Genomic DNA, 26,214 nt, shown 5'->3' on the forward strand with positions numbered 1-26,214 from the left:
AAAAATACTTGTGATTGTTTTCAGATTTTTCAGTGACCCAGAACACAGATTTTCAACATATTGTTTTAAATAGTTACTATTGAAAAAATATTTTTTTCTTGAAAAAAAATATTTTTGTAAACTACAACTTAGGATGCATCTGCTGTGAAAATTTCATCAAACTCGATGCAATATTTTTAAAGCTATGTCTATTTAAACACAATTTTGACCAAAATTTCAAATGACAATAACAACTGGAAAACTTACTCAAATTTAATAAAAATTGGAAAACCAACTTCCCGAGTGAAACTCTTGAAGATTTTAATACTTATTTGAAAAAATTAGACATCGCGATTTCAAGTGATCCGTTTCACGAATTCTGACCCTTTTTCAATCGGTTGCTGCAAGAACGAAGAAAATCCGTTGGAAATTAACTGACTTATTAGCATTTCAAATTGGACATATTTTTCCCATTTTCCATTTTCACTTTACATCCCTGAGTAGCCGAACTTTCTGAGAGTCGTAATTCTTCTTCAAAGATCCGTCCCAAATACCTAGGGAGAGGACAAACGCAAATGCTAAGGCGGTGCGACGTAGATGAAAGAATGAAGGAATTCAAAAAAGGGGACAGACTGCGCTCACTATTCGTTTTTTGTCAGCTGTATAACTGTATGTTTACACCGAAGACGAGCGCCAAAGTAGCCAAGTTTAGACTTCCGTACAATTGCTGTCGCAAACAATGCCGCGCGGGCATTGATGCTGCAGCAAAGGATCCGTAATAACGTGAGTTGATACAAACAGAAACGAAAACAGCACGCCCATCTTATCCGGACAAAAAGCGTCATCAGGAAAAGCTGGAGTGTGAGGAAGTAGAGTAGATGTATCGTTCTCATGAAACACGTAGATACCACGCAGGTTCTGTGCCGCGAGCTGAAATTTGTAGGTATAAAGATGGAGGAATCTCGACGGAAGAACGTGAGGGGATCGACAGGCGGAAGCAGAAATACAATGAACACCTGAAATGCGTAGAGGCAGAGGACCAAGACGGTAGGAGGAACGACTTCGTCAGCACAGCGGATGAGGGCGACATACCGTCCCCCACGATATGTGCAGTTAGGGATGCTATCGCGCAGCTAAAAAACACCAAATCAACAGGAAAGGATGGCATCGCAGCGGAGCATATCAAAATGAGCCCATATGGGTTGAATGTAAGCACTACTGAGCGATCGCGATTCTCAACACAGCCTACAAAATGCTCTCCAAGATTATCTTTCGCCTTCTCTCGCCGCTAGCATGAAGGTTTGTGGGAAGTAATCAAGCGATCGATAACGAATCAAATCTTCACTTTGTAAAAGATCCTTCAAAAGTGTCGCGAATACCAAGTCTCAACTAACCATCGATTCCGAGGCCGCTTACGATACTATCGACCGTGTAGAGCTATGGAGAGTTATGGACAAAAAAAGTTTCCCTGCGAAACTAACAACACTGATCAGGACCACGATAAATGGTGTACAGTGCTATGTGAAGATTTCGGGTGCGTTGGGAGGACGTTCCAGGCGGTTGCTGCTGCTGGGAAAGTACAACCTGTTGTAAAAAAGTCAGCCAACAATCTCGTAAAAATTTGGTTCATTTAGAATCCGGCCGTTACAAGACATAAGCTAGTAAGTAAGTACGTTTGCTGTTGCCGCCTTAGAACAAGCCAAGCACGCTGTATTCGAAGGAACTAAAGCTGTTATGAAATACACTAGCTCCAAGTGAATTGTTTCATTCCTCCAGCTAAGTACTTCTAATGATCACCAAAACGTTCTTGAAGCAATGAAGAGTTTTCTTACCTCGCAAATTATGAGCTGTGCAGTTGTACATTTATTCCAAGTGATTAAAATTGACGCCAGTGTCGTGTATGCCAGTGTTGCATGAAACCGACGAAATAGCTCAAAGAGTGTATACTAGGTTAACTCGGTGTAATATTCAGTTGACCAGGTTAGGGGAAGCAAGCATTAGGTGCTCAATCAGAGGTCAAAATCGTTTCAACAAGGCTTGACAATTTTCAATAGTACAATAGTTCCCGCTGTTTTCGTTTTGTTTTTATTTGTACCTCTGTCATAGAACGTAGGACGTAACTCTACACCAAAAAAAAAAAAAACATTCAGTTTCAGAATGAAATAAAATCAGAGAAGCAAATCAAACTGAACATACTAAACTAAACGAAGCAGATTAAGTGTGTTTCAAGAAACTCCTTTTCACACGAAATAATGCCATTCTTTAGAAGAAGAGTTAGTTTCCCAGGCATAATTTCCAAGCAAATTATATCCTAAATATCTTGATTAAAACCCACCAGGTAATGGAATGCATAGTGAAAAATCAACAGCAAACTTCCCAACCACTTGGCCGCGAAGGGGTTCGAAACTGTGACAACAATAAAGAGTGCACATCTGTAGCCGAGAAAGGAAAATCTATCACCCTGTTAGCCTTTTGGTTTTGTCTGCTTCTTTGTGATGTGTGCTGCGGACCGTAGATGGCCGGACGAAAGATGACATAAATCATAACCCGTCAATCCGATAAAAATCACCGTGAGTGAGCAAGCTTTGTGCACCGATCATCGCTGTTCCGACGGGTGGAATGTTGGCGTTTTTTTTTTCTCGTTGTTCGCTAAGCAGCTGCATTCGAGCAGAATCAGTATCAGAAGCAGAGCAGCATCGCTGGGCGATGATAAATTATGCTTGCAGCTGAAGAGTACACCACTACGGCGCGAAGAGTTATTGATTTCATGATAGTTGACACACTAGCAGCCAGGCTGATTCATAAAACTAGAACGTATATGTCAATTAACAGTCATACCAGTAAAAAAATAAAATATTCACGATTGCTTTCTGGTGGAAATTCAGACTGTTTAAATAGAAAAAGCACAAATGTGTCACATCGAAACGACAACTGCTACCAGATTAAATTATGTATTACCAATCGAATTCGATCGGAGCAATCAACCGGCAGCATTCTTCCTTGAAGCCTCCCGAAAAGAACGCGTCGTCGTCGCAACCACGGCAATCGGCATCAGATGTAATAATTTACAACCGCATTCAACATGTTAACACCGGTATGATGCTGCCACTCACTTATGTTCCTATGCCGCTCCTGTTTTGATAGCCACCGTGACACGTTTCCCCGCCAGCACCAGTCTTACCAGCATCGATTCGCGATCCCGAATGAAACGCTTACATTACGCTACAACGACGAATCGTGAGCGCGTAAACACGTTAAAAATTTAACGCAAAACACGCGCGCAGCCGCACAAAACAGTAGTAAATTTAAAATTGATTTTCAATTCGAACATAAATTTTCGTGCGATCTGGTCAACAGTCTGTAGCACCAGCAGCAAACAGTCGTCGTCGTCGTCGTCGTTGAAGTTGAGAAATTCAAACGAGGCCTATATGGGCCGTTCTTACTCCCCTCCGCCCCGAATCCGATAAAGAGTGTGTTCCGCAGTCTGTTTGCCGCCCGGGAAAGATGAGAAATATATCGGCGTGAAATAGTCGCAACCGCAGTCATTCCGTGGGTCCGAGAGATAGGTCGTGGATTGCCCGCCGCTTTGAGCTTCCATACATAAAACATGGCCATATTTCGTGTTTATTGGATTTCTATGTTCCTGTGGGCTATTTTCTCGCTGCGCTGATGTGTGTACGCTCATAATTAACGATTCAAGACGTGCGCAGTGTTATGCTCTCGTTTTGCAACCAACCGCTAGAAGGCAGCAGCAACGAACGGGCAGCTGCAATGGAAATCAGTTCGGCCTCCCTCCCAGCGCTTTCCAAACAACAAATAGCCAACAACCGGGGCGAGAGCGGAAAACTGCGATGATTGGCCAGGGATGGCTTTCGAATGGCGCGAGCGCGGTACTCCAAAGCGTGCGTTTGTACGCCATAATTTGCTTTTCTATAGCGATTGTGCTTGGGTTATTTTTGGCGGTGGCTGATAGCGGGAAGAATACTCGAAACTGAAACGGATCGCGAAGTTTAGTTTGTTTTATAGTGAAATAGAGAAAAAAAATGAAAGAAGCTATTGAAACACGGGGGACAAATCCATGTATGATAATAGATAGTTAAAATGATCTTGTCCACGTGGTTTTGAAATCGGGTAAAATTGATCAGTTTTTGTTTTCGCTGAAGGACGATCACAGTTGAAAGTTCGTCTTTACAACAAAATTCACCTCCCAATTTCTAAGGAGCTCCAAAGAGACAGTCGCATAGTGAAAGGTTTTTGCATAGTGAAATTTCATGCTAACAGACACACCAATGTCTTTGTATCTCCATAATATTAGGATTCCCCAAATTGCAAAATTTTTGTGTGTTTCACAGATTTCGAGGATTTTGTAGTTTTTACCAATGAGTAAAACTTTTCTATACACAATACGTGCACATTATTGTGTGTTTTGTGGACTAATCCAACGCAAACTATATTTTATTTACCCTTGTACTGCCGGTACCCGCATAACTGTCCCATAATGATTTTTGTCACTATTGAGTTATCATCGAGAATCGACTCAATTGTTATCATATTTTCCGAAAAAAATCTGAAATTTATACTTTTGTATTGAAAAACATGGAAAAAATATTAAGCTGTGTTTGTTCCATATTGAAAGTACCCGCATAACAGTCCTACTGCATAGTGGTACAAACTGCGAACATACAATTTGCACTGTATGCACTGAGGTCCCAAAAACCGTATTTCGACCATAATTTCAGATTTTGGGGGTGTTTGGAAAATTTCTAGTATGAGCGAATGTAACACTCAGCAAGACCTACAACCTACACTAGGTCACTTCAGAAGTTCTAAATCGCTGTAGCAGAGTGTAGGGGAAGGGGTGATAAAATGGACACCCTAAGCCATTTCCCAATTTCCTCCACAGTTTAACACTACAACTATGAGTCGATAGCGCACGTTAACTGAGTCACTAATGGTTGATACAAAAAATAAGAAGAAGTACTCAAATATAGCATTTTTCGTAGCTTTCATGAGCATTTTCGAAAGCAGTTTTTTGGGGGTAAAATGGACACGTGTGGGAAATTAACATAATTTTTTAGAACACAATAGAAATTAACACAATTTTTTCACTATCACCATGGGCTGTCCATTTTACCCGCAAATATATATTATTGAAAATCCATAAATATATCGAGAAAATCATTTAAACAATTACTAACCTTTGATGATTCCTGCTGGTTAGTGCTCTGAGTACAGATATTTGCAGAAAAATCGTTATAAAATAGTGTTTTACACTAGAAAAAACCTTATTTTTGTAGGCCGAAAATAACATCACCACCACGGATGTACACGTGTTTTTTGTTTTTGTTTATTATTTTGACTGTTTGACTGTTTCTTGTCGCATACTTTGTCTCAAATAGCCTCTAGTGCCTCTAAGATGAGGTGCCGAAGAAGTTTGTACTATTTTTCAACGTAATAGTCGAGATTTAAACGGGTGTCCATTTTATCACCCCTGTTCATTTTACCCACAATTCCCCTAATTGATTTTAAAAAAATAATAAGCATCAACGAATTGTGGCTCACTTCACTTTATTTTGGAGTGGTTTGTTCTCTGTCTTGATTGAAGGCTATATTTTTGACATCCCTTTCCATCACATTCTATAATTTCTCTTATGAGTTTTAATGTTTTTGAACACAATGTTTTTTTACACTAATGAGTTTTATTGTTTTTGAATTGTTAACGCCTTCTTAATTTCACATAATGCTATTTTTAATTATCAAGGTTTCGATTTTTTTAATGATAAAGTGCACAAAAATTTTTCAAATTGTTTTACTTCAACTCTCGGTTATCCTTTTTTAACCTTTCTAGCACCCTGTTATTGACAGCAAATTTTCAATGCTTCAATGGAAATGAAAAAATGCGTAGTAACCAACGTGTTTTACTTATTGTAACATTCTAATATTCGAACATATTTCATTTTTTGTCTTATGACTACACTTTAAGCTCAGTAATATGGGCAATGTATATAGTTTCACTAGAATGCGGAAAATAAACGAGAACAGAAGGTGTGACTTATATTTCAAAAAAAAAAAAAAAAATTCTCATCCAGTTGGGACGCTAACCTTCTCATTTCCGATGTCTCCGGCATGGTGCTTTCTTCAATCAAACTAGTAGGAAGGGTGATTTTCCCTGAGACCAATATCGAGTTACCCTCAACGTTGCATAGCGAGCGAGAAGCAACACCTTTTTCCTCCTTTCTGCTCGAGAACGAGACATATGCTACGCTTCTCAAGTCTTTTGCACACACGCTTTCGAGATACTTTTTATTCATCATGCATTCCCCTGAGTAGCAGCAAGCGTGCACCGGTACGCAAAAACTCTATTGTTTCGCTACTCAGTTCCTGCTTGCTAGTAGGAAATAGAGGCATAATGAGCACCCTAACTTGGTTGCTCATTTAAGCATGGAAAACGACAAAAAATTTAAGCTGTCTTCAGTGCAAACTTGAATTAAATATCTATGATTAAAGGTACACTATTCACAAAAAAGTTTATCGTATAATGGAAAAAAAAAAAGAAATAGGTTCATGCATCAAAAACTAACAATCAGTCGATGTGTGGGGCACAATGAGCACCCCACTGGGGCATAATGAGCACCCACGGGGTATAATGAGCACACTTATAGAACATATCTTGAAACTGTGTAGAAGTACAAGTAATGGGCCGACGTTTGTTGCAGGATGCCGTGATACTTGGCGGCTTGTTCCGTGAATGTCCCGTCGCGCATTATGGTGGCCAATTCTGCTTGCAGTCCCTTTTTCTGACCCATTCGGTCTCAAAGATTTTCTAATATATGTTCGCACCATCACTGTATACAAACACTGACTATGGAAACAGACAAGCTTACAAGTCTACTGGGATGAATTTCAGGTAAATTTATGTGACAAGGTGTGCTCATTTCAACCCACCTAAAGGTGACCATTACGCCTCTATTGAAGTATTTATAGTTAACATGTAATTTTAATACTAATTATAGCTTAAAATCAAAACTTCAATGATGGTGAAATTTGGGGTACGACCCATACGTCACATTGATGGCTCTACATATTGATTGAGCCATTCAAACGACCGTAGAAGCTTATTTTGTAGTGCGCGATAATAATACCAAGTTGATTTTTTCAATATATTTCCACTTTTTCAACAGACAAACCGCTTTTGTTCTGCATAAAGAGATGCTGTAGTAACTACGGAAAAGTTCCACATACCATATTTTATTAAAAAATGCGTAGTTTCGCATAAAAGAGGGGTGCCCATTTCGCCCCGTGTGCTCATTATGCCCCTAATCCCCCTACTCGATCAAAATTCCCAGCAAGTTGTAAAAAAAAACTTTCAATTGCATTCTATACGACTTAGAGGAATGACGCATTTTACAATTTTATCTGACACGTTAAATTGCTTTATACATATATATATATATATATATATATATATATATATATATATATATATATATATATATATATATATATATATATATATATATATATATATATATATATATATATACATATATATATATATATATATATATATATATATATATATATATATATATATATATATATATATATATATATATATATAAACAAATTTAATGTTGCAGCTTATGAAATTTTAAACTTGACATGTACATTTCAGTGATTTAGAATTAAAATCCTTGTACGACTTCTGGTTTGCTGGGATTGCTCGACTAGGAGGAGTGCTTGAAAAACTGTACTCACAAACGAAAATGCTTTCTTCATCCACCCGGTTTTGCTTCATGCACCGACAACCGACAGTGGGGCGTAGAATATGTAAAGTATCGCCATGTGTAGGGTATCGGGTTGCTTTGGTAAGTTTTTACAGTTGTTTTTTGTCCCTATGCAACCATCGCAAAGCATCTTAAACAATTGTCTCCGGCTGGTCGTTCTCGCAAGTAGTGTAGTAGGTGCACACAAGGAGAGTAGACGAGATGCACACACATGATTTCGGGAGCGATTGCGAGCAAGAATGAAAACGAAAAAGAACAAGAAATAGCTTGAATAGAGAGTTCTCCAGTGTGTGATAGCGGTAGCAACGAGAACCTAACATGAGGTGTTGCATGTTACTTACGAGCGAGATTGACAACACTGATCACCCTCTACTATTGTGTCCAGTTCCTAGCATACCACGATGAACCACACACACTACCCTGTGGGAGTTATTTTTATAACTGAGAGGTTGTGTCTCTTCACACGCTGTGCATAGCAACTTACAGACTTCGCAGTCAACTGTTAAGTGTACAGGGCAATTGCGGTGCGAGTGCTACGATCCTATTGACACTAACATCGTAGTAATCATCGTACTTCGGGACCGGCTGGGAGGGTTGTATTTAGTTTTAAGAGGATGCAAGTTATATGTTAAAAAACCTAAATCAATCCACCTAGCGGTCAGACCCAGCCTTTCTCATTCAAACTTATTATTTATGAAAATAGATTAACAAGAACACTTCAATCCAATAAATGTATATTCACTCTTAAGGTTCTAAAAAATTGATGTTGTAATCTATATATATAAAAATGCAGTCCGGTCTGTCTGTCTGTCTGATCCATATAGGCTCGAAAACTACCGAACCGATCGGCGTGAAAATTTGTATGTATGGGTTTTTGGTGCCGATAAAGGTTCATATGATAGTTTGAGACCCCTCCTTCTTCTGGAAGGGAGGGGTCCCATACAAATGAAACACAAATTTATGCCCATCTCGAAAACTAATCAACTCAATGGAACCAAATTTGGCAGGTGAATGTTTTTAGTGGTACAAAATATGTTCATAATGTTTTGACACCCCTCCTTCTTTTGGAAGGGAGGACTGCCATACAAATGAAACACAGATTTCTGCACATCCTGAGAACTAACCAACTGAATCGAACCAAATTTGGCAGGTGAATATTTTTAGAGGTAACAAATATGTGCATAATGGTTTGACACCCCTCCCTTTTCTATGAGAGAGAGGTCCCATACAAATGAAACACAATTTTCGCACAGCTCAAGAACCAATCAAGAAAATACAACCAAATTTGGAATGAGAATGTTTTGAGAGGTAACAAATATGTCCATAATGGTTCGACGCCCCTCCCTCTTCTGGAAGCACATGTTTCTGCACAAATTTCTGCACATCTCGCGAACTAATCAACTAAATGGAACCATATTTGGTGATTGAAAGTTTTCAGTGGTAACCAATATGTTCCATAATTGACCTCAGGTAACATTTTGGATTGTAAGATGGCAACATACGGTTTCTGGAAAACAGCCAAAATGGCCGATTCCCACCCAATGAAATAATATCCGGATCTAGAATGATACACAGGAGCTCAAATCGACCACAGATACCATATTGAATTCTAAGATGGCGACTTCCGGTTTCTGAAAAACAGCTGAAAATGACCAAATACCACCCGATATGAGTATCTCCGGAGCCAGAATGTTGCAAGAAGCTAAAAATTGTCTTCAGACACCACTATGAATTGTAGGATGACAACTTCTGGTTTCTGGAAAACAGCCAAAAATGGCCGATTTCCGCCTAACATGAGTATCTCCGGAACTAGAATGATACACAGCAGCTGAAATCGACCACAGAACCCATTTTGGATTCTAGGTTGGCGACTTCCGGTTCCTGGGAAACAGCCGAAAATGATCGAATAACACCCAATATAAGAGTTTCTTCAATCAGAATGACGCTCAAAGGCCAGATTTCCTTAAATACCATTTTGAAATCCAAGACGGCGACCTTCAGTTTGTGAAAAACTGCCTAAAATAACCAATCATGCACCATTTTTAATTGTTTAATGGCAACTTCTAGGAAACAGTCGAAAATAACCGAATAATACTCAATATGTTTATCGAGATGATGCATTGAAACCAAACATTGACCCTGGACACTATTTTGAATTTGAAGACGACCACTTTTAGTTTCTGGAAAACAACCAAAATAACTAAATACCTGTGTCAGATTGATGCCAGAAAATCTGCTGAAAATGACCGAATACCAACCAATATGAATATATTCAGAATTAAGGCGATGTACAGAAGCCAAAAGTCGAGGATGTTGTCATTTCGATGAAACCAATCATTTCAAACGATTTGTTATTTGACTTTGATCATATCCTATGGCAGATTCTCCGTGCATTTGCAGACTTTAAACACATCGCAAGGAATCAACGAATTTGGAACGTTCAAATAGTACGATACCGCATTTAAATTATATTGAGGTCACAAATATCGATCAAAGCAGGTATCGTTTTAAATAGTCTTTGAATTTCTTTTTTTTTTTCGTAACTTTTGAGCTACATTCCAAATTGTTATGAAATTTATTATTTGTAAGTTTGAGAGATGACTCGTTCGTATGACACTAGTTATGTTCAAATAAGTCATCTAATCTTTGAGATAATAGACTTTCGTTGTTTTATTAACAATTTAATAACGATTACTTAAGTTCGATTATAATCAAATGAAATGGGAACGTATAGGGCAGCCAAACTTTGAAACCACGTGTTCAATCATAATTCATCAGTCAACGCTTAACTAGTCCGCTCGTCTGATAATAATGTTGATTGTGTAGTTTCTGAGATAATGAAGTTTCGTGATTTTCACATTTCGGTACATTACAGACGAAGTTACAGTTCGATTACAGTAAAATTCAATAGGGTGTTATGAGGCAGCTAGACTTATCAATTGACACTAATTTTGTGGAAATCGGTTCAGCCATCTCTGAGAAAAGTGAGTGAGTCCAAGAAGTCTTCGGAATATGTTCCTTTTCAAAGCTGGATTTCACATTTTTAAACATAACAGTCAAAGTAATAGTCCGATTGCAAAACAAATCAATAGGGTCTTATGAGGCAACTAGACCTTCCATTTGACACTGATTTTATGAAAATCGGTCCAGCCATCTCTGAGAAACATGCGTGAGATTAAACTGTCTTTAGAACACGTTTCGTAACTTTTGAACCACTAGTTCAATCTTTATAAAATTCAATAGTTAAGGGTATTTCAGGTGGCCCGTTCATTTGAAACCAATTTTGTTCAAATCGGTTGTGTGGTTTTAGAGATAATGATGCTTCATGACTTTTACATTTTGATACATAACCTCTAAACTAAAATTCCGATTACAATAAAATTTAATAGGGTCTTATGGGACAGCAAAACCTTTTATTTGCAATTAATTTCATGAAAATCGGTCCAGCCATCTCTAAGAAAAGTGAGTGAGAATAAAAATCTGCACACACACACACACACACACACACACACATACACATACACATACACACACATATACACACACACACACACATGCAGAAAATGCTCAGCTCGTCGAACGAGTGATATATGCCATTCGGCCCTTTGGAGCACTTTCATATCTTCGGTTTTGCAAGTGATTGCTATACCTTTCTAGGAGAAAGGCAAAACATGTTGGTGACATCGGGGATTGCGGGTTCGAGCTCGAGATTTTTCCAAGTCTAAGTCACACCTTCTATTCCCGTTCATTGGACGTCCATTTCTTGTAAAACTACACCCGTTTTACTATTTAATATTTTTCAAGCTTGCTGGCCTTTAACTGTCTGATAAGGTATTTAGTTTTTTATCTCGTTTTAAATTTCAAATTGTCTTCAATTTGCTTAAAATTTGACTGATAATAGTACCCCAATGCAATTTGATAATTATTAAATTATAATCTTCTCAAGTAAAAAAAAAAACAAATCACTCAACGTCAAACATAAGGATTGTTAAAAGCATATTAAAACGATTCATTTTCTTTCAAAAATTTCTGAGTGTCAATTCATTAACGCTTATACATTTTTTTAGTTTTCTGTTGGTTCCGCTAGGCGATGATCTTATTATTTTTAAGTTTTATATATGTTGATAACTCTATTTTATACACAGACCGTATATAAACTATTTTCTACGTGGTTATTTTTTATAAAGTTTTTCTTTCACTCGGATTTTTTATTTAACACGTTTTTAACCTTTCTCCTAGAAAGGTAAAGCAAGCACTGGCAAAATCGAAGGTATAAAAGTAGTCCATAGGGCCACTTACGAGTTGAACATTTTCTGTATGTGTGCGTGTGGTGTGTGTGTGTGCGGTGTGTGTGTGTGTGGTGTGTGTGTGGTGTGTGTGTGTGTGTGTGTGTGTGTGTGTGTGTGTGTGTGTGTGGTGTGTGTGTGGTGTGTGTGTGGTGTGTGTGTGGTGTGTGTGTGTGTCGTTTTGTGTGTGTGGTGTGTGGTGTGTGTGTGTGTGTGTGTGTGTGTGTGTGTGTGTGTGTGGGGTGTGTGTGGTGTGTGTGTGTGATGTGTGTGTGTGTGTGTGTGGTGTGTGTGTGGTGTGTGTGTGGTGTGTGTGTGGTGTGTGTGTGGTGTGTGTGTGGTGTGTGTGTGGTGTGTGTGTGGTGTGTGTGTGGTGTGTGTGGTGTGTGATGTGTGTGTGGTGTGTGTGTCGTGTGTGTGTCGTGTGTGTGTGTGTGTCGTGTGTGTGTGACGTGTGTGTGTCGTGTGTGTGTGGTGTGTGTGTGGTGTGTGTGTGGTGTGTGTGTGGTGTGTGCGTGTGTGTGTATGTGTGCATGGCAACTTTTCAACCTCACTCGATTCTCTCAGAGATGGCTCGACCGATTTTTACAAAATTATTGTCAAATGTAAAGTCTATTGCCTCTATTGAGACCCTATTCAATTTTATTGTAATCGTATTTTTAGTTTGCTTGTTATTTATCAAAATATGGAAATCACGACAGTTCATAATCCAAGAAACTACACAACCGATTTGATCAAAATTGGTTTTAAATTGACGGGCTATCTAAAAAACCCTTAACTTTTGAGGTTTAAGAAGATTGGACATGTGGTTTAACAGTTTTGGAAAATAACGTGTTCTGGAGACTATTTCATCTCACTCATGTTTCTCAGATATGGCTGAATCGGTTTTCATAAAATCAGTGTCAAAAAGATCAAAAGGATCTTATCGTTGCCCCATGAGATCCTATTGATCTTTTCGCAATCGGACTATTACTTCACTTGTTATTTAAAAAAATGTGAAATCCAGCAATTAAAAGAAACATATTCCGAAAACTACTTGAACTCACTAACTTTTCTTCTTAGCCGATTTTCACGAAATTAGTGTCAAATGAAAGGTCAAGTTGCCTCATAATACCCTATTGAATTTTACTGTAATTGGACTGTAACTTCGTCTGTAATGTATCGAAATGTGAAAATCACGAAACTTCATTATCTCAGAAACTACACAACCGATTTCAAAAATATTGATATCAGATGAACTAGTTTAGGGGTCACTGATGAATTATAATGATTGAACACGTGGTTCAAAAGTTGTGAAAGAAATCCATATCTGAAATAAAAAAAATCCTACTAGAAACGCGAATCTAAAATGATGTTTAATCCAGTCCAATCTAAATGTGAGTAAAATGACGTTTCGCTCATTCCACGAACCAAAAAAAAATTGCGCCATATATTTGAAACATATTTATTTTATGTTATTTGCATGTGCATGTGTAAATGTATGTTCATATATGTTTGAATGTTATGTTTTTCAATGTTTGATATAGTTTCACTGTTGGCTACCACAAAATTTTTTTATTCAGAGTGATAAATGAATCCAGCAGATATTACCAAGGTGTGTTTTTTTCTGAAAATTGAAGTGTTCTTGTAAACTTATTTAAACAAATAATTAGCTTAAATGAGGAAGGTTGTGTCTCAATGCTAGGTGGATTAATTTGGGTTTTTTGATTCATTCTGCGCGCTCAACTAAAATGGAAATGGTCAATTGACCAGTGCATAGTCGAAGGTGGCCACTGTAGCCATCTGCAGGATTTAGAATGACCGCAAAAAGTACAATTTTAAAGACTGGTCCTGAAGCGTGGGAAGGCACGCTTTAGTATGCAACAACCCATCAGTGGATCCAAATGAAATAGTTGAGTAGTGCAAATAATTTAGTCGCAAATTCGTCAGCTCGAAATTAATTAATGTCCTAGAGGCTCATTGATTTACTCAGAGCAGCATTTCCATAAACGTTTCCTAACTCTCGATGCGCTTTAGCCTCCGTTGTCTTAGGATGAAGTGAGAGAAGCAGCACTTCCCGCGAATGATAATTATTAGACATAAGATCCGAAATTTTAACACAATTGAACGTATTTCGAATTCGTCTAGTACTTTAATAATGTGTTGAAGCTAAAGTTCCCTGTAGGATTTGTGATTGTCGACTTTGCGGACGACATAACGCTGGAGGTGTACAACGACTCGATCGGAAAAGTCGAGTTGACGGCCGCGTAGTGTATACAACAGATCGAGGACTAGATGCAATGGAGTTAGCGCTCCGTAGGATGGGGGTCACGGTTGTGAAGAACCGTAAATCAGAGAAACAGGCAGTGGTCAGAGTCGGAGACTGCAGCTTTTCAAGTGCATGAATGCGGAGGAGAACGCTGGGCATGTCTTCTTCGTATTCTCTCGATTTGTGCGCACGATGAGTGACATTATGGTAGTGAGCGGGCCAGACACTACTCCGAATAACCTAGTTCGGAGGATGTGTACAGATTTGGACATCTGGAGTGCGGTTTGCGTAGCCTCAGACTAATTTCCAGAGGTATAAGAGAAGCTAGGGTACATTAAGCACAAAAAACCATTTCCTGACATAATACTTAACCGTCGTTCTAGAAAGATAAGGACCAGAGACTGGTGGGGTTTTAAGTGGGTTTGAAGTGCGCCGAGTAGGTGCTTTGGAAGGGCGCAACTGTTCGAACACCTTACTTACTTTATTGGCCGATGGACCGTTACCGTTAGCCGTTCTCCAGTCACCTCGTACACCAGCAAATCGTGCGTCTTATTCCACCGCGCACATCCACCGCTTGCGAGGCCTACCACGTAGTCGACGGCCTCTTCCTGGTTCTCTGCTGAAAAAAGTTTTGGCGGCTCTTTCGTCTGGCATCCTGGCTACATGTCCAGCCCATTGAAGCCGGCCACTTACCAGCATGTTAGTATACTTGGTACAACTCCATCTTCTAATTTACGGTCAAGTGTCGATCGCAGGACTTTACGCTCAAAAACTCCGAGCACTCGTCGATCAGCTTCCTTCAGTGTCCATGCTTCATGTCCGTAAAGGGCCACCGGGAGTATCAGCGTCCTATACAGCGCTAGTTTTATGCAAGTTTGCAAACTACGGGACCTTAGCTGGTTACGTAGTCCGCAGAAGGCCCTGTTTGCAGTTGCAACTCGTCGTTTCACTTCACGGCTCATATCGTTGTCACATGTTCGAACACCACTCCCCATAATTTCAACCTCACTCCTTGAGTTTTCTTTTCAGGCGTCTGTAAACAGATTTCATCGTCACCTCGAAAAAAGTCGACAAGTACTTACTGCTGGCGCTATCTATTGCTAAGCAATGAGAACAATGCGCATTTAAAGGTTTTTCTTCTTCGTGGCGTTAAATCCATAAATTTTCAATTTTGTTTGTTAGGTTTATTCTAAAAAAAGATGTTTGGCAGCAGGCAAATTCTCGTGGAGCTTGTGCGGTTTTCCCCATAAAATTTGTTTTTTCATGTAACTCTCCCGAAGACGTCATGCCGGTCAAACAAATAAATTTGATTCTAAGAATATTTGTAATCATCAATAACTTCCTAACAAAACATTTTAAAATAGTTTCTCAAAAATGATTCGCGTTTTGAAAAAATTAAACCAATATCACAAAATGGCATCTTTTGCCAATAGAAACGTATATGCAAAGTTTCAGCCAAACAAAAAATGGTCGATTAAATTAGTTGCCCGTTTTTTATGGAACGGTAGACCTAATGGCAGTGAAACTCTTATTAGATAGCTTTTTAGTTAAAATTTGCTAGTGATACTCAACATTGGGACCCACGTGAACTAATAATTCGTCACTAGCAGTGAGTTACCCTAGAAAACTACCGAGAGGTCACCTCTTACGACGGCAGGTCGACGGAAGGCTCGGGCTTCGACGATTAATTGAACTATATTTGGAGTTCAACAACTCAAGTATTTGTAGAAGATACCCTTCTTTCACAGTGGCAAATATTTAGTCAACATACCTCCACCAAACATGAGGGGAAAGCCTCTCTTTTTCAGTCAAAGCGGTGAAAGTTCATTCATCGGGTTCATCGGCTGAAAGGCCATTGATGAATGAGGATGAGGATTGGTCTAGTTCGATCCGTTACATTCCTTTGGAAACAAGATGTCGCAGAAAGTTTAGAACCTTTTTCAATAAATCTTTAGCGAAGCTTGGGTCGCGAGTTAGAAATACCCGACAATCAGTACTGAGGGCTTGAGCAACCAAAACTCCAGAAATAGTTTCGATTTTATCACCAGCTTATAATTTCCGTGGCCACTCCACATTCATTCGCTTCCGTGCGGTACGTCCCTGCTTATCAAGAAACGATCTTAACCGAACATCGGTTCCCCCGGAAAGGCTAAATTTTCCGCAAACCGCACCGGGCAACCACTGTAAATATTTAGACATTATGTAATGGGACGATGTTTTCTGTCTATTCAGCCTTTTTAAAAGTCATGCCCTCCGGAGGCCGACAGCGCGCCTGCATGGATGATGATATAGCAAGGCAGGACCCTCCCACCGGAGCCTGCCAACTTTCCGTGTGTGCTTACTAGCTGCCAGAGAGTCGTTAAAACACATTTTCTCACTTTAAAAGGTGCAGTGATTTATTAGAGTCCGTCTAATAGACGTGTCGGTCAAACTTGAAAGCCCATAGGGCGGACAACCACCCAGCGGCTGCCCAGTATGGCCCGATGCGTACAACAACATTGCACCACCATGCAGTATCGCGAATTGTTGTGTACAGAATCAGCTCACCGCCAGAAAATAAACACTCGACTGGATGGTAAATAAAATTGTTGATGGTAGTTCACGATCCCCAATTAGTTGCGAAGCGCCCCGGCAATTTATCGTACGGTTTGGCTCTGGAACAGTGCTGAAATTACTTGCTTTCCCAGCAGCTTTATAGTCTTGTCTGGTAACCATAAACTGCCCTCCCAAAGGGCGTAACAAAGAGTGGCAGTACGTATCAGGAGATCCTAATGAAGGAGTGCTGTTTTGTGGCTGGCTAACAAGCCACGCTGCTAGCTGAGCGCTCTAGTTTGGGGTCTTGAACATTGCACATTGATGGCCTATTGTTTTGGGTTCGCAACTTTGACCAGAAATAACTATTTACAAACACCTTCCAACAGTCCGGCAATCGGTTCGGCACATCAATGTTGAATCTGAGCAGGAACCAGTTTTGCCCAGCTTCCTCGCCCGCCCAATCCACCAAGAAGCGCGAAGCGAATGCGATAAAATAGATGTCACATTAATTTTATCGTATATTCCTATAAATTGAAATGTTTCGTAATTTATTGTTTATTATATCCATAGCCAGCATCCCGCAACACGGCCTTGGGATATGCTGAAGTGGAAGGTAGTTTGGACGGAAAATATCGCATCTTAAGAGAATGTGTCATTATCGGCTCTTCTTCGATATCGTGGCATGGAGTGACTTTGATATCTTGACCAGCTATAGCAACAAAGTGTGTCCTTTGGCTCCTTGGTGATTGGAATGTACTTGATTGTTCACACCTGTAACCGTGATCCAACATTTCCCACCGACGACCGAAGCATCATTCCACGGTAGTCAGCAGCACTTAGCGGGGGTCCGGATGCACAACCCTTTTTTGAACAGTGTGGAATCCTGCAAAGAAAGCTCCCGTCTCCCGTCGAGATATATTTCTTCTATGCCACACAGAGGGTTATTCTCGCGGTCGGGGAAAAACAGCAGACAATGCGACATAATGATGTGCGGAAAAATGCAGTCCGCGATAGAGCTTTGCCCTCGGTAGGGTCCGCAGAGAGCAGTGCGCTATTGAAACGTCTTAATAATATCATAAACTAGTGAAATACGCGCAACTTCAACCTCTATAAAATGTGTGTGAGAGAGAGGGAGAGCGAGAATAAGTTTGTCCGCGCTGTCAAAGTGAAATGTTTTCAATGGAGGCATTATAATGCGCTACCCGCAATGGGGCTTCAAAGTGAAGAATTGAGTTCGTTAAAATTGATTCAGTCGCTTCGGCCGCTAGGCTGGCGGAAAATGGTAACTCAAAGCGGGTAATGCTCTCAGAATACCGGCGGAATGATTGAATACATTGTAGAAATGCGAAATATGTGAGCTATGGGATTACTTTATTTTTGATCCAATCCAATTGCAATCCAAAGACAATTCAAATCCAAATTCAATCCAGATCTAATCCAAATCCAGTTTAGATCCAATCAAACTTCAATCCAATTCGATCCAAATCCATTTCCAATCCAATCAAAATCCAATTCAAATCCAATCCAAATTCTATCTGAATTCAATACAAACCGATTCGAGTCCAACCCAAATCCAATCCAAATCCAATCCAATTCCAATCCAAATCCAATCCGAAACCAATCCAAATCCAATCAAAATCCAATCCAAATCCAATAAAAACCCATCCAAATCCAATCCAAATCCAATCCAAATCCAATCCAAATCCAATCCAAATCCAATCCAAATCCAACATAAATCCATTCCAAATTCAATTCAATTCCAATCCAAATTTAATTCCAATTATATCAAAATCTAATCCAAACCAATCCAAATCTAATCCAAATCCAACTCAAATCCAATCTAAAAACAATCCAATTCCAATCAAAAGCTAATCCAAATTCTATCTGAATTCAATACAAACCAATTCGAATCCAATCCAATTCAAATCCAAATACAATCCAAATCCAATCCAAATCCAATCCAAATCCATTCCAAATTCGATCCAAATCCAATCCAAATCCAATCCAAATCCAATCCAAATCCAATCCAAATCCAATCCAAATCCAATCCAAATCCAATCCAAATCCAAACCAAATCCAATCCAAATCCAATCCAAATCTAATCCAATTCCAATCCAAATCCAATCCAAATCCAATCCAAATCCAATCCAAATCCAATCCAACTCCAATCCAAATCCAATCCAAATCCAATCCAAATCCAATCCAAATCCAATCCAAATCCAATCCAAATCCAATCCAAATCCAATCCAAATCCAATCCAAATCCAATCCAAATCCAATCCAAATCCAATCCAAATCCAATCCAAATCCAATCCAAATCCAATCCAAATTCAATCCAAATCCAATCCAAATCCAATCCAAATCCAATCCAAATCCAATCCAAATCCAATCCAAATTCAATCCAAATCCAATCCAAATCCAATCCAAATCCAATCCAAATCCAATCCAAATCCAATCCAAATCCAATCCAAATCCAATCCAAATTCAATCCAAATCCAATCCAAATCGAATCCAAATCCAATCCAAATCTAATCCAAATTCTATCTGAATTCAATACAAACCAATTCGAATCCAATCCAATTCCAATCCAAATCCAATCCTAATCCAATCCAAATCCAATCCAAATCCATTCCAAATTCGATCCAAATCCAATCCAAATCCAATCCAAATCCAATCCAAATCCAATCCAAATCCAATCCAAATCCAATCCAAATCCAATCCAAATCCAATCCAAATCCAATCCAAATCCAAACCAAATCCAATCCAAATCCAATACAAATCCAATCCAAATCCAATCCAAATTCAATCCAAATCCAATCCAAATCCAATCCAAATCCAATCCAAATCCAATGAAATCCAATCTAAATCCAATCCAAATCCAATCCAAATACAATCCAAATCCAATCCAAATCCATTCCAAATTCAATCCAAATCCAATCCAAATCGAATCCAAATCCAATCCAAATCTAATCCAAATTCTATCTGAATTCAATACAAACCAATTGGAATCCAATCCAATTCAAATCCAAATACAATCCAAATCCAATCCAAATCCAATCCAAATCCATTCCAAATTCGATCCAAATCCAATCCAAATCCAATCCAAATCCAATCCAAATCCAATCCAAATCCAATCCAAATCCAATCCAAATCCAATCCAAATCCAATCCAAATCCAATCCAAATCCAATCCAAATCCAATCCAAATCCAAACCAAATCCAATCCAAATCCAATCCAAATCTAATCCAATTCCAATCCAAATCCAATCCAAATCCAATCCAAATCCAATCCAACTCCAATCCAAATCCAATCCAAATCCAATCCAAATCCAATCCAAATCCAATCCAAATCCAATCCAAATCCAATCCAAATCCAATCCAAATCCAATCCAAATCCAATACAAATCCAATCCAAATCCAATCCAAATTCAATCCAAATCCAATCCAAATCCAATCCAAATCCAATCCAAATCCAATCTAAATCCAATCCAAATCCAATCCAAATCCAATCCAAATCCAATCCAAATCCAATCCAAATCCAATCCAAATTCAATCCAAATCCAATCCAAATCGAATCCAAATCCAATCCAAATCTAATCCAAATTCTATCTGAATTCAATACAAACCAATTCGAATCCAATCCAATTCCAATCCAAATCCAATCCTAATCCAATCCAAATCCAATCCAAATCCAATCCAAATCCAATCCAAATCCAATCCAAATCCAATCCAAATCCAATCCAAATCCAATCCAAATCCAATCCAAATCCAATCCAAATCCAATCCAAATCCAATGCAAATCCAATCCAAATCCAATCAAAATCCAAATCCAATCCAAATCCAATCCAAATCCAATCCAAATCCAATCCAAATTCAATCCAAATCCAATCCAAATCCTATCCAAATCCAATCCAAATACAATCCAAATACAATCCAAATACAATCAAAATTCAATCTAAATTCAATCCAAATCCAATCCAAATCCAATCCAAATCCAATCCAAATCCAATCCAAAGCCAATCCAAATTCAATCCAAATCCAATCCAAATCCAATCCAAATCCAATCCAAATCCAAATCAAATCCAAATCCAATCCAAATCCAATCCAAATTCAATCCAAATCCAATCCAAATTCAATCCTAATCCAATCCAAATCCAATCCAAATCCAATCAAAATCCAATCCAAATGCAATCCAAATCCAATCCAAATCCAATCCAAATCTAATCCAAATTCTATCTGAATTCAATACAAACCAATTCGAATCCAATCCAATTCCAATCCAAATCCAATCCGAATCCAATCCAAATCAAATCCAAATCAAATCCAAATACAATCCAAATCCAATCCAAATCCAATCCAAATCCAATCCAAATCCAACCCAAATCCAACCTAAATCCAATCCAAATCCAATCCGAATCCAATCCAAATCTAATCCAAATCCAATCCAACTGCATTTCAAATTCAATCCAAATCCATTTCAAGTCTAATTCAAATCGAATTTCGGATTAAGAAGTATATTATATACTTCTTCAGAACACCGAGCCTTTGACAAATATCTTCAGTGAAATTTTAATAGTAACATACCTAAAATATAGAGTCAAACACTTGCTATTTTTATTACTGAAGCAGGGAGAAAGTATTCAACAACTCCCAAAGAGTTCAGACTAAAAACGCTTACATCAGTTTAACTATAGATTATAGAAAATAATAGATGAATATTTAATATCTAGTATTTTGCACACAAATCCTCCAAATTGGTTTACTTTTCTCTCAATCTAGTAAATCTTTAGTCACAACCTTGCATAGTCCTGTGATAAAAACATATAATACACTTGACATAAGGGAGATTGCGCTAGTAGCATTTATTGATATCGAGGGTGCTTTGGATATGCTCAATAAAAAGTTTTTATTTTTTTAAGATAGTGAGACAGCCAGCCAATGTCTTCGGGAAAGTTGTAGCTGATGCATTTGCTAGCAACTTTGCCGAAGATATCAAATTTCCATCTCTTGTGTTTAAAACGGTAAAGGTAGTTCTTTATGGAAGGTTCACTCAAATCATATTTTCAATATAACTTTCTTTCTTTCCTTTAAATGACCTCGAAAAAAGAGCCAATCGTTTCTCTCTAGATGACGTAATGTGTTAATGTCGTCCAGATATTCAAATTTTTGTTATATTTTTCCCATGATTTTTTAACATTGTTTTTCTTCTACAAAATTAGGCAGTTTTGATAGACCCATATTTTGCTGAAGATAGTAAAACGCCATTTTCACAGATTACAGAGTTATTTAAAAAAGTACGATAGAATTTTTTTCGTAGAATCTCTATTGAACAAATTATTTTATATTCTTTTGAAAGTAGAACAGATGTCCTCTCGGAACATCAATTAGTGATCTGCAATTTTTTGCAGACTAATGAGTAGTCTAAAACTCAATAAACTCTTGAAAATTATTACTGAATATTTTTTTTTAACGATAAGGAGTAAAATTGTTCAGCAAAAATATATACTTGTTTTCATATGTAATAACTAATAACATTTTAGAAGATATAAAATAGTTAAAGAATCTTAGAAGAAAGTACTTTTGAAAATTATAATTTAATTGAACTTTCGTCATAAAACTATTTGTATTTTCTGTTCTATTTATTATCTACAAAAATAAATTTTTCATTTCACCTTCAGGCCCATTTCAAAAGAAATACAATCGAATACAAAGAAAGAATAGTTAGGACACTAAAATTTAGAGCACAAAATCAGCCAAATAAAACGCTTTGCAAAGATCCAAAATGAAGAGCTTTTTCTCATGTTCTAATCTCATAAAAATAGCTGGAATTGAATACACACTCGTGACCCAAATGGAAAAATCATTAAACTAAGCTAGAAGACGAAAACTTAATCAAAATTATAAACAACAGGCATATAAACAGCTGCGCTCTAAACTACATGGATGGTTCCGCGAGGGTTTTTTTTTGCTCCTCCTGCAGAGCTCCCCCGATGAACGCAACGCAAGCTCAACCCCTGAAGGAGCCCAACTGCATTTGTTTCCCGCTGTCATAACTCCGGCATGTTTGATTGGCGATTAATAGGTCCAGCCAATCGGATCGAGAAATCAAAATCCCATTAGGACGGCATAGAGAAAAATGGAGTCGCCTTTGGGCAGGCAAACTTGTCTGTACATTTCACATTTGCTTTGGGTTTGAAAGGAAAAAAAAAGGAGCGGAGTCCATCTACCGAACAAGTTCATTCGAGGCACAATAAAATAAATAGCAACAAAATTAAGCAACATTTTTCACTTCAAACACTCTTGTGCTCTTGTGTTATGGTGTACAAAACGCCATAACATGAGACTCTTTAACGTCTTAACTTCTTCGGGACAAGTATCGAATTACCAGCAGAAACGGGTACGCGAAAAATGACTTGCAAGTCGAATGAGGGACCAAATGGGCTATGCATAGTTTCCAATTGTACATAATTAACTATAACACGAGAGGCCTGTGGGGTTTTAGATGTTGATTAGCAAATTGGCCGACTCTCGGTTAACATCCGAATAAGTTGCACTAGTCAGCCCCTCTGTGTCACACAATGGATGCAGCAGCAACAGCAGCAGCGGCGCACAAAGAATCCATAAGCCATGCCGCACAGAGTTAAGTGTGAATAATGATTTATTTCGTTCACAGATACCTTCTCGCGCCACCTCTTCTCAACAACGGTTTCAACAAGCCGAGGTTGATCTTCAAACAAGTCATAAGCCATAAGGACTACAGAGAGGGAGCTTTACCGGAGATGATATCAACTAGCGATGCAGTGCTGCCAATTATCTAGCAAAACAGCAACGACCTTCATGTATATGCCTTATCAGACAAACATGTTTTGTAAAGAAAAGCATTGATAATTTGGCAGCACGGATAGCACGCGTTGAACAAGCACCTCCTGCTTGAAACCCACCGGCGAATATAAATTTCACGATGATTTATGGCAACCATATTTCGCGCAATTCCTGAAATAACCGCGCTGCAAACGGTAAACGAAAAATAATTTAAAGATTTTATACAAATGATTTTCTATTATTTATAGTAGCCTTTAGGGATCGATTCTTTCAGTTGTTGTTGTTTTTTTCTCTGTTTCGGGTTGTAGGTACTTACCGCAGAAATGAGCATTGGATTTTACCTCAGATTGTTATATGTATTCCCTTCATCTTCACTTGAGGTTGTAAGGACTTGATTAGCTAGCTTGCGATACACCGAGCACAACACAAAGCCCGAAAGGCATTTGACCTGAATCTAAAGTGCAACTGTGCATAACTAGTGGTAACATTCGACGACATCGCAGTCAGAACTGAATACAATGTAGTTAAATCGAGCAGGAACACAAACATGGTTTGCTATGTAATTTTTCAATCGAACTGGGATTTTGTGGACCAGAAGATCTCTCGCATTTGATAAAAGCTACTGGCCTACTAAGTCCCAACTTGTTTGGAAATTGTTCAACAGATAGCAAACAACGTGTGGAATTCCATCCAGTATTAATACCATTCGAAGCCGAAAATATGCACTGAGTTGGGATTTTCGAGTGACATTAACGTTGCTTTTAATGTCCACGATCCCATTCACTTGCGTAATGCCCTTGGAAATCCCAAAATGTTGCATGTCACAGCCAAAGTCCAGCCCCGGAGCAGCACTTACTTTCGTCACCTCGTTGATGCGGCAATTATCTCGCTTTTTGATGAAGAATTCCATTGCCTCGGAACCGTAACTATATCACAAATTACACACAAATAAATCGCTTTGCTTGGAGACATACACTTTTGCTTAAGCTATCGTTAAATGGACAAAACTACATCAACTGTGAGCCGGCACACAAAGAATACTGAACACCGATGCAGCGATAAACAATCGTATCAAAACAATGGATTGTATTGGAGTGGATCTTCGATTACAAGAATTGGGAGCGTTTCCATGGTAGATAACCTAACGAATAATTTTGTTTCAAAAATCCCTTTGAAGTAATTATATTTGAGATGAAAATTGTATCTTTTTCTATGGAAAATACTTTAGTTAGATACTGATCGTATTACCAGAAACTAGTTTGCCATATATGACAAAATATTCTACGGCGTAAAAATAAAGCTGGCGATTTAAACATTTTTACGGTTTTGTAATCGCCGTTAAACAACATTGCAAATAGTAGCTTTAATCCTCTAGTGCTCAAAGTACTTTTTAGACGGACTTCGTAAAAATCACAATGATTCTTTATAAACATTTTTTAAGTATTTATTGATGCTTTTTAGAGGTTCAACTGACGACCGTCTAAAGGCGGCACTGGGCACTAGAGGGTTAATGATGACGGACGGTGTTATCTTGAATTTCTCCATTGAATCTACGGGCTGTGAGGTGTTAAAAAGTAAGAAAATGCTTTGAAATGTGGCAACTTAGACATAATGAAACCTAATCAGGTTTAGCAATCAGAAATTCTAAAAAAAAACTGCGCTGAGAACAATTGCAAAATTTTGAAGCATAGCATTTGCTGTCGTCAATTACCAAAATTAATGAAAATGCTAGGTTGGTTTAAAAACAATTGCTCAAATACAGTCATTCCTCGATATAAGGCAACATTATTTTTATTTCCGTTACGTTCTATGGAGTAACGTTATATCGAAGCAAAAACAATTTTTTTAAATTTGTGCAAGAATGTTAATGGTTACTCAAAGATGCGCGAAAACCTATTTTCCATAACCTATCAGTATTTTTAAACCTTTCTTATGCCCCTTTAGAAATATTTCCAGAAGCAAAAAAAAAATATTTTTTTTTCAATTGATACAAGAGGTCACCCAAAGATGCGTGAAAACCTATTTCCCATCACCTATCAGTATTTTTGAACCTTTCTTATGCCCATTAAAAGAAAATTTCAACAAGCAAAAACAAATATTTTTTTTTAAATTGATGCAAGACTGTGAATTGTTACTGAAGCATGCGTGAAAACCTATTTCCCATCACCTATTGGTATTTTTAAACCTTCCTTATGCCCATTTTGGACAATTTTCGCATTGGTTTCTCGGAAAAGATCGGGAATCGAACCCGATATCACAACCGTGCGGGAGAGCTAGCCGACCGACATCGCTAACCACAGAACCACGGGGACCGCCCAAAAACAGTTGTTGTATCATTTATTTTCTATTTCAATACATTTTAAGAAGTTATGTTATATCGAGTTACGTTATATCGAGGTTGCCTTATATCGAGGTATGACTGTACTATATCAATCACAAATTTAAGGAAATTAATCCCAATTTTTTTGCATCGTTTTCCAAATACACATTTAAAACTTATCATTAAGGTGGTAAGGAATTTCAAAAACTTCACTCGGATGCTTACAGGCAGAAACCTGG

At 38.2% G+C, this 26,214-nt stretch overlaps 1 protein-coding gene across 2 annotated transcripts in view; it reads right to left on the reverse strand.

The window, feature by feature from the left end:
- Positions 1–24,707, reverse strand: part of LOC129723101 (protein cortex) — a 110,400-nt gene extending 85,693 nt beyond the window's left edge. For both annotated transcript variants that reach the window (XM_055677068.1, XM_055677067.1), the window contains exon 1: positions 24,512–24,707. In XM_055677068.1, the coding sequence (XP_055533043.1) occupies positions 24,512–24,565 (54 nt within the window). In that variant the 5' untranslated portion in view covers positions 24,566–24,707. The remainder of the gene's footprint in view (positions 1–24,511) is intronic.
- Between the last annotated feature and the right edge of the window lie 1,507 nt (positions 24,708–26,214).

The sequence above is a fragment of the Wyeomyia smithii genome, chromosome 2 (genome assembly GCF_029784165.1).
Source record: "Wyeomyia smithii strain HCP4-BCI-WySm-NY-G18 chromosome 2, ASM2978416v1, whole genome shotgun sequence".
Classification (NCBI taxonomy): Eukaryota; Metazoa; Arthropoda; class Insecta; order Diptera; family Culicidae; genus Wyeomyia; species Wyeomyia smithii.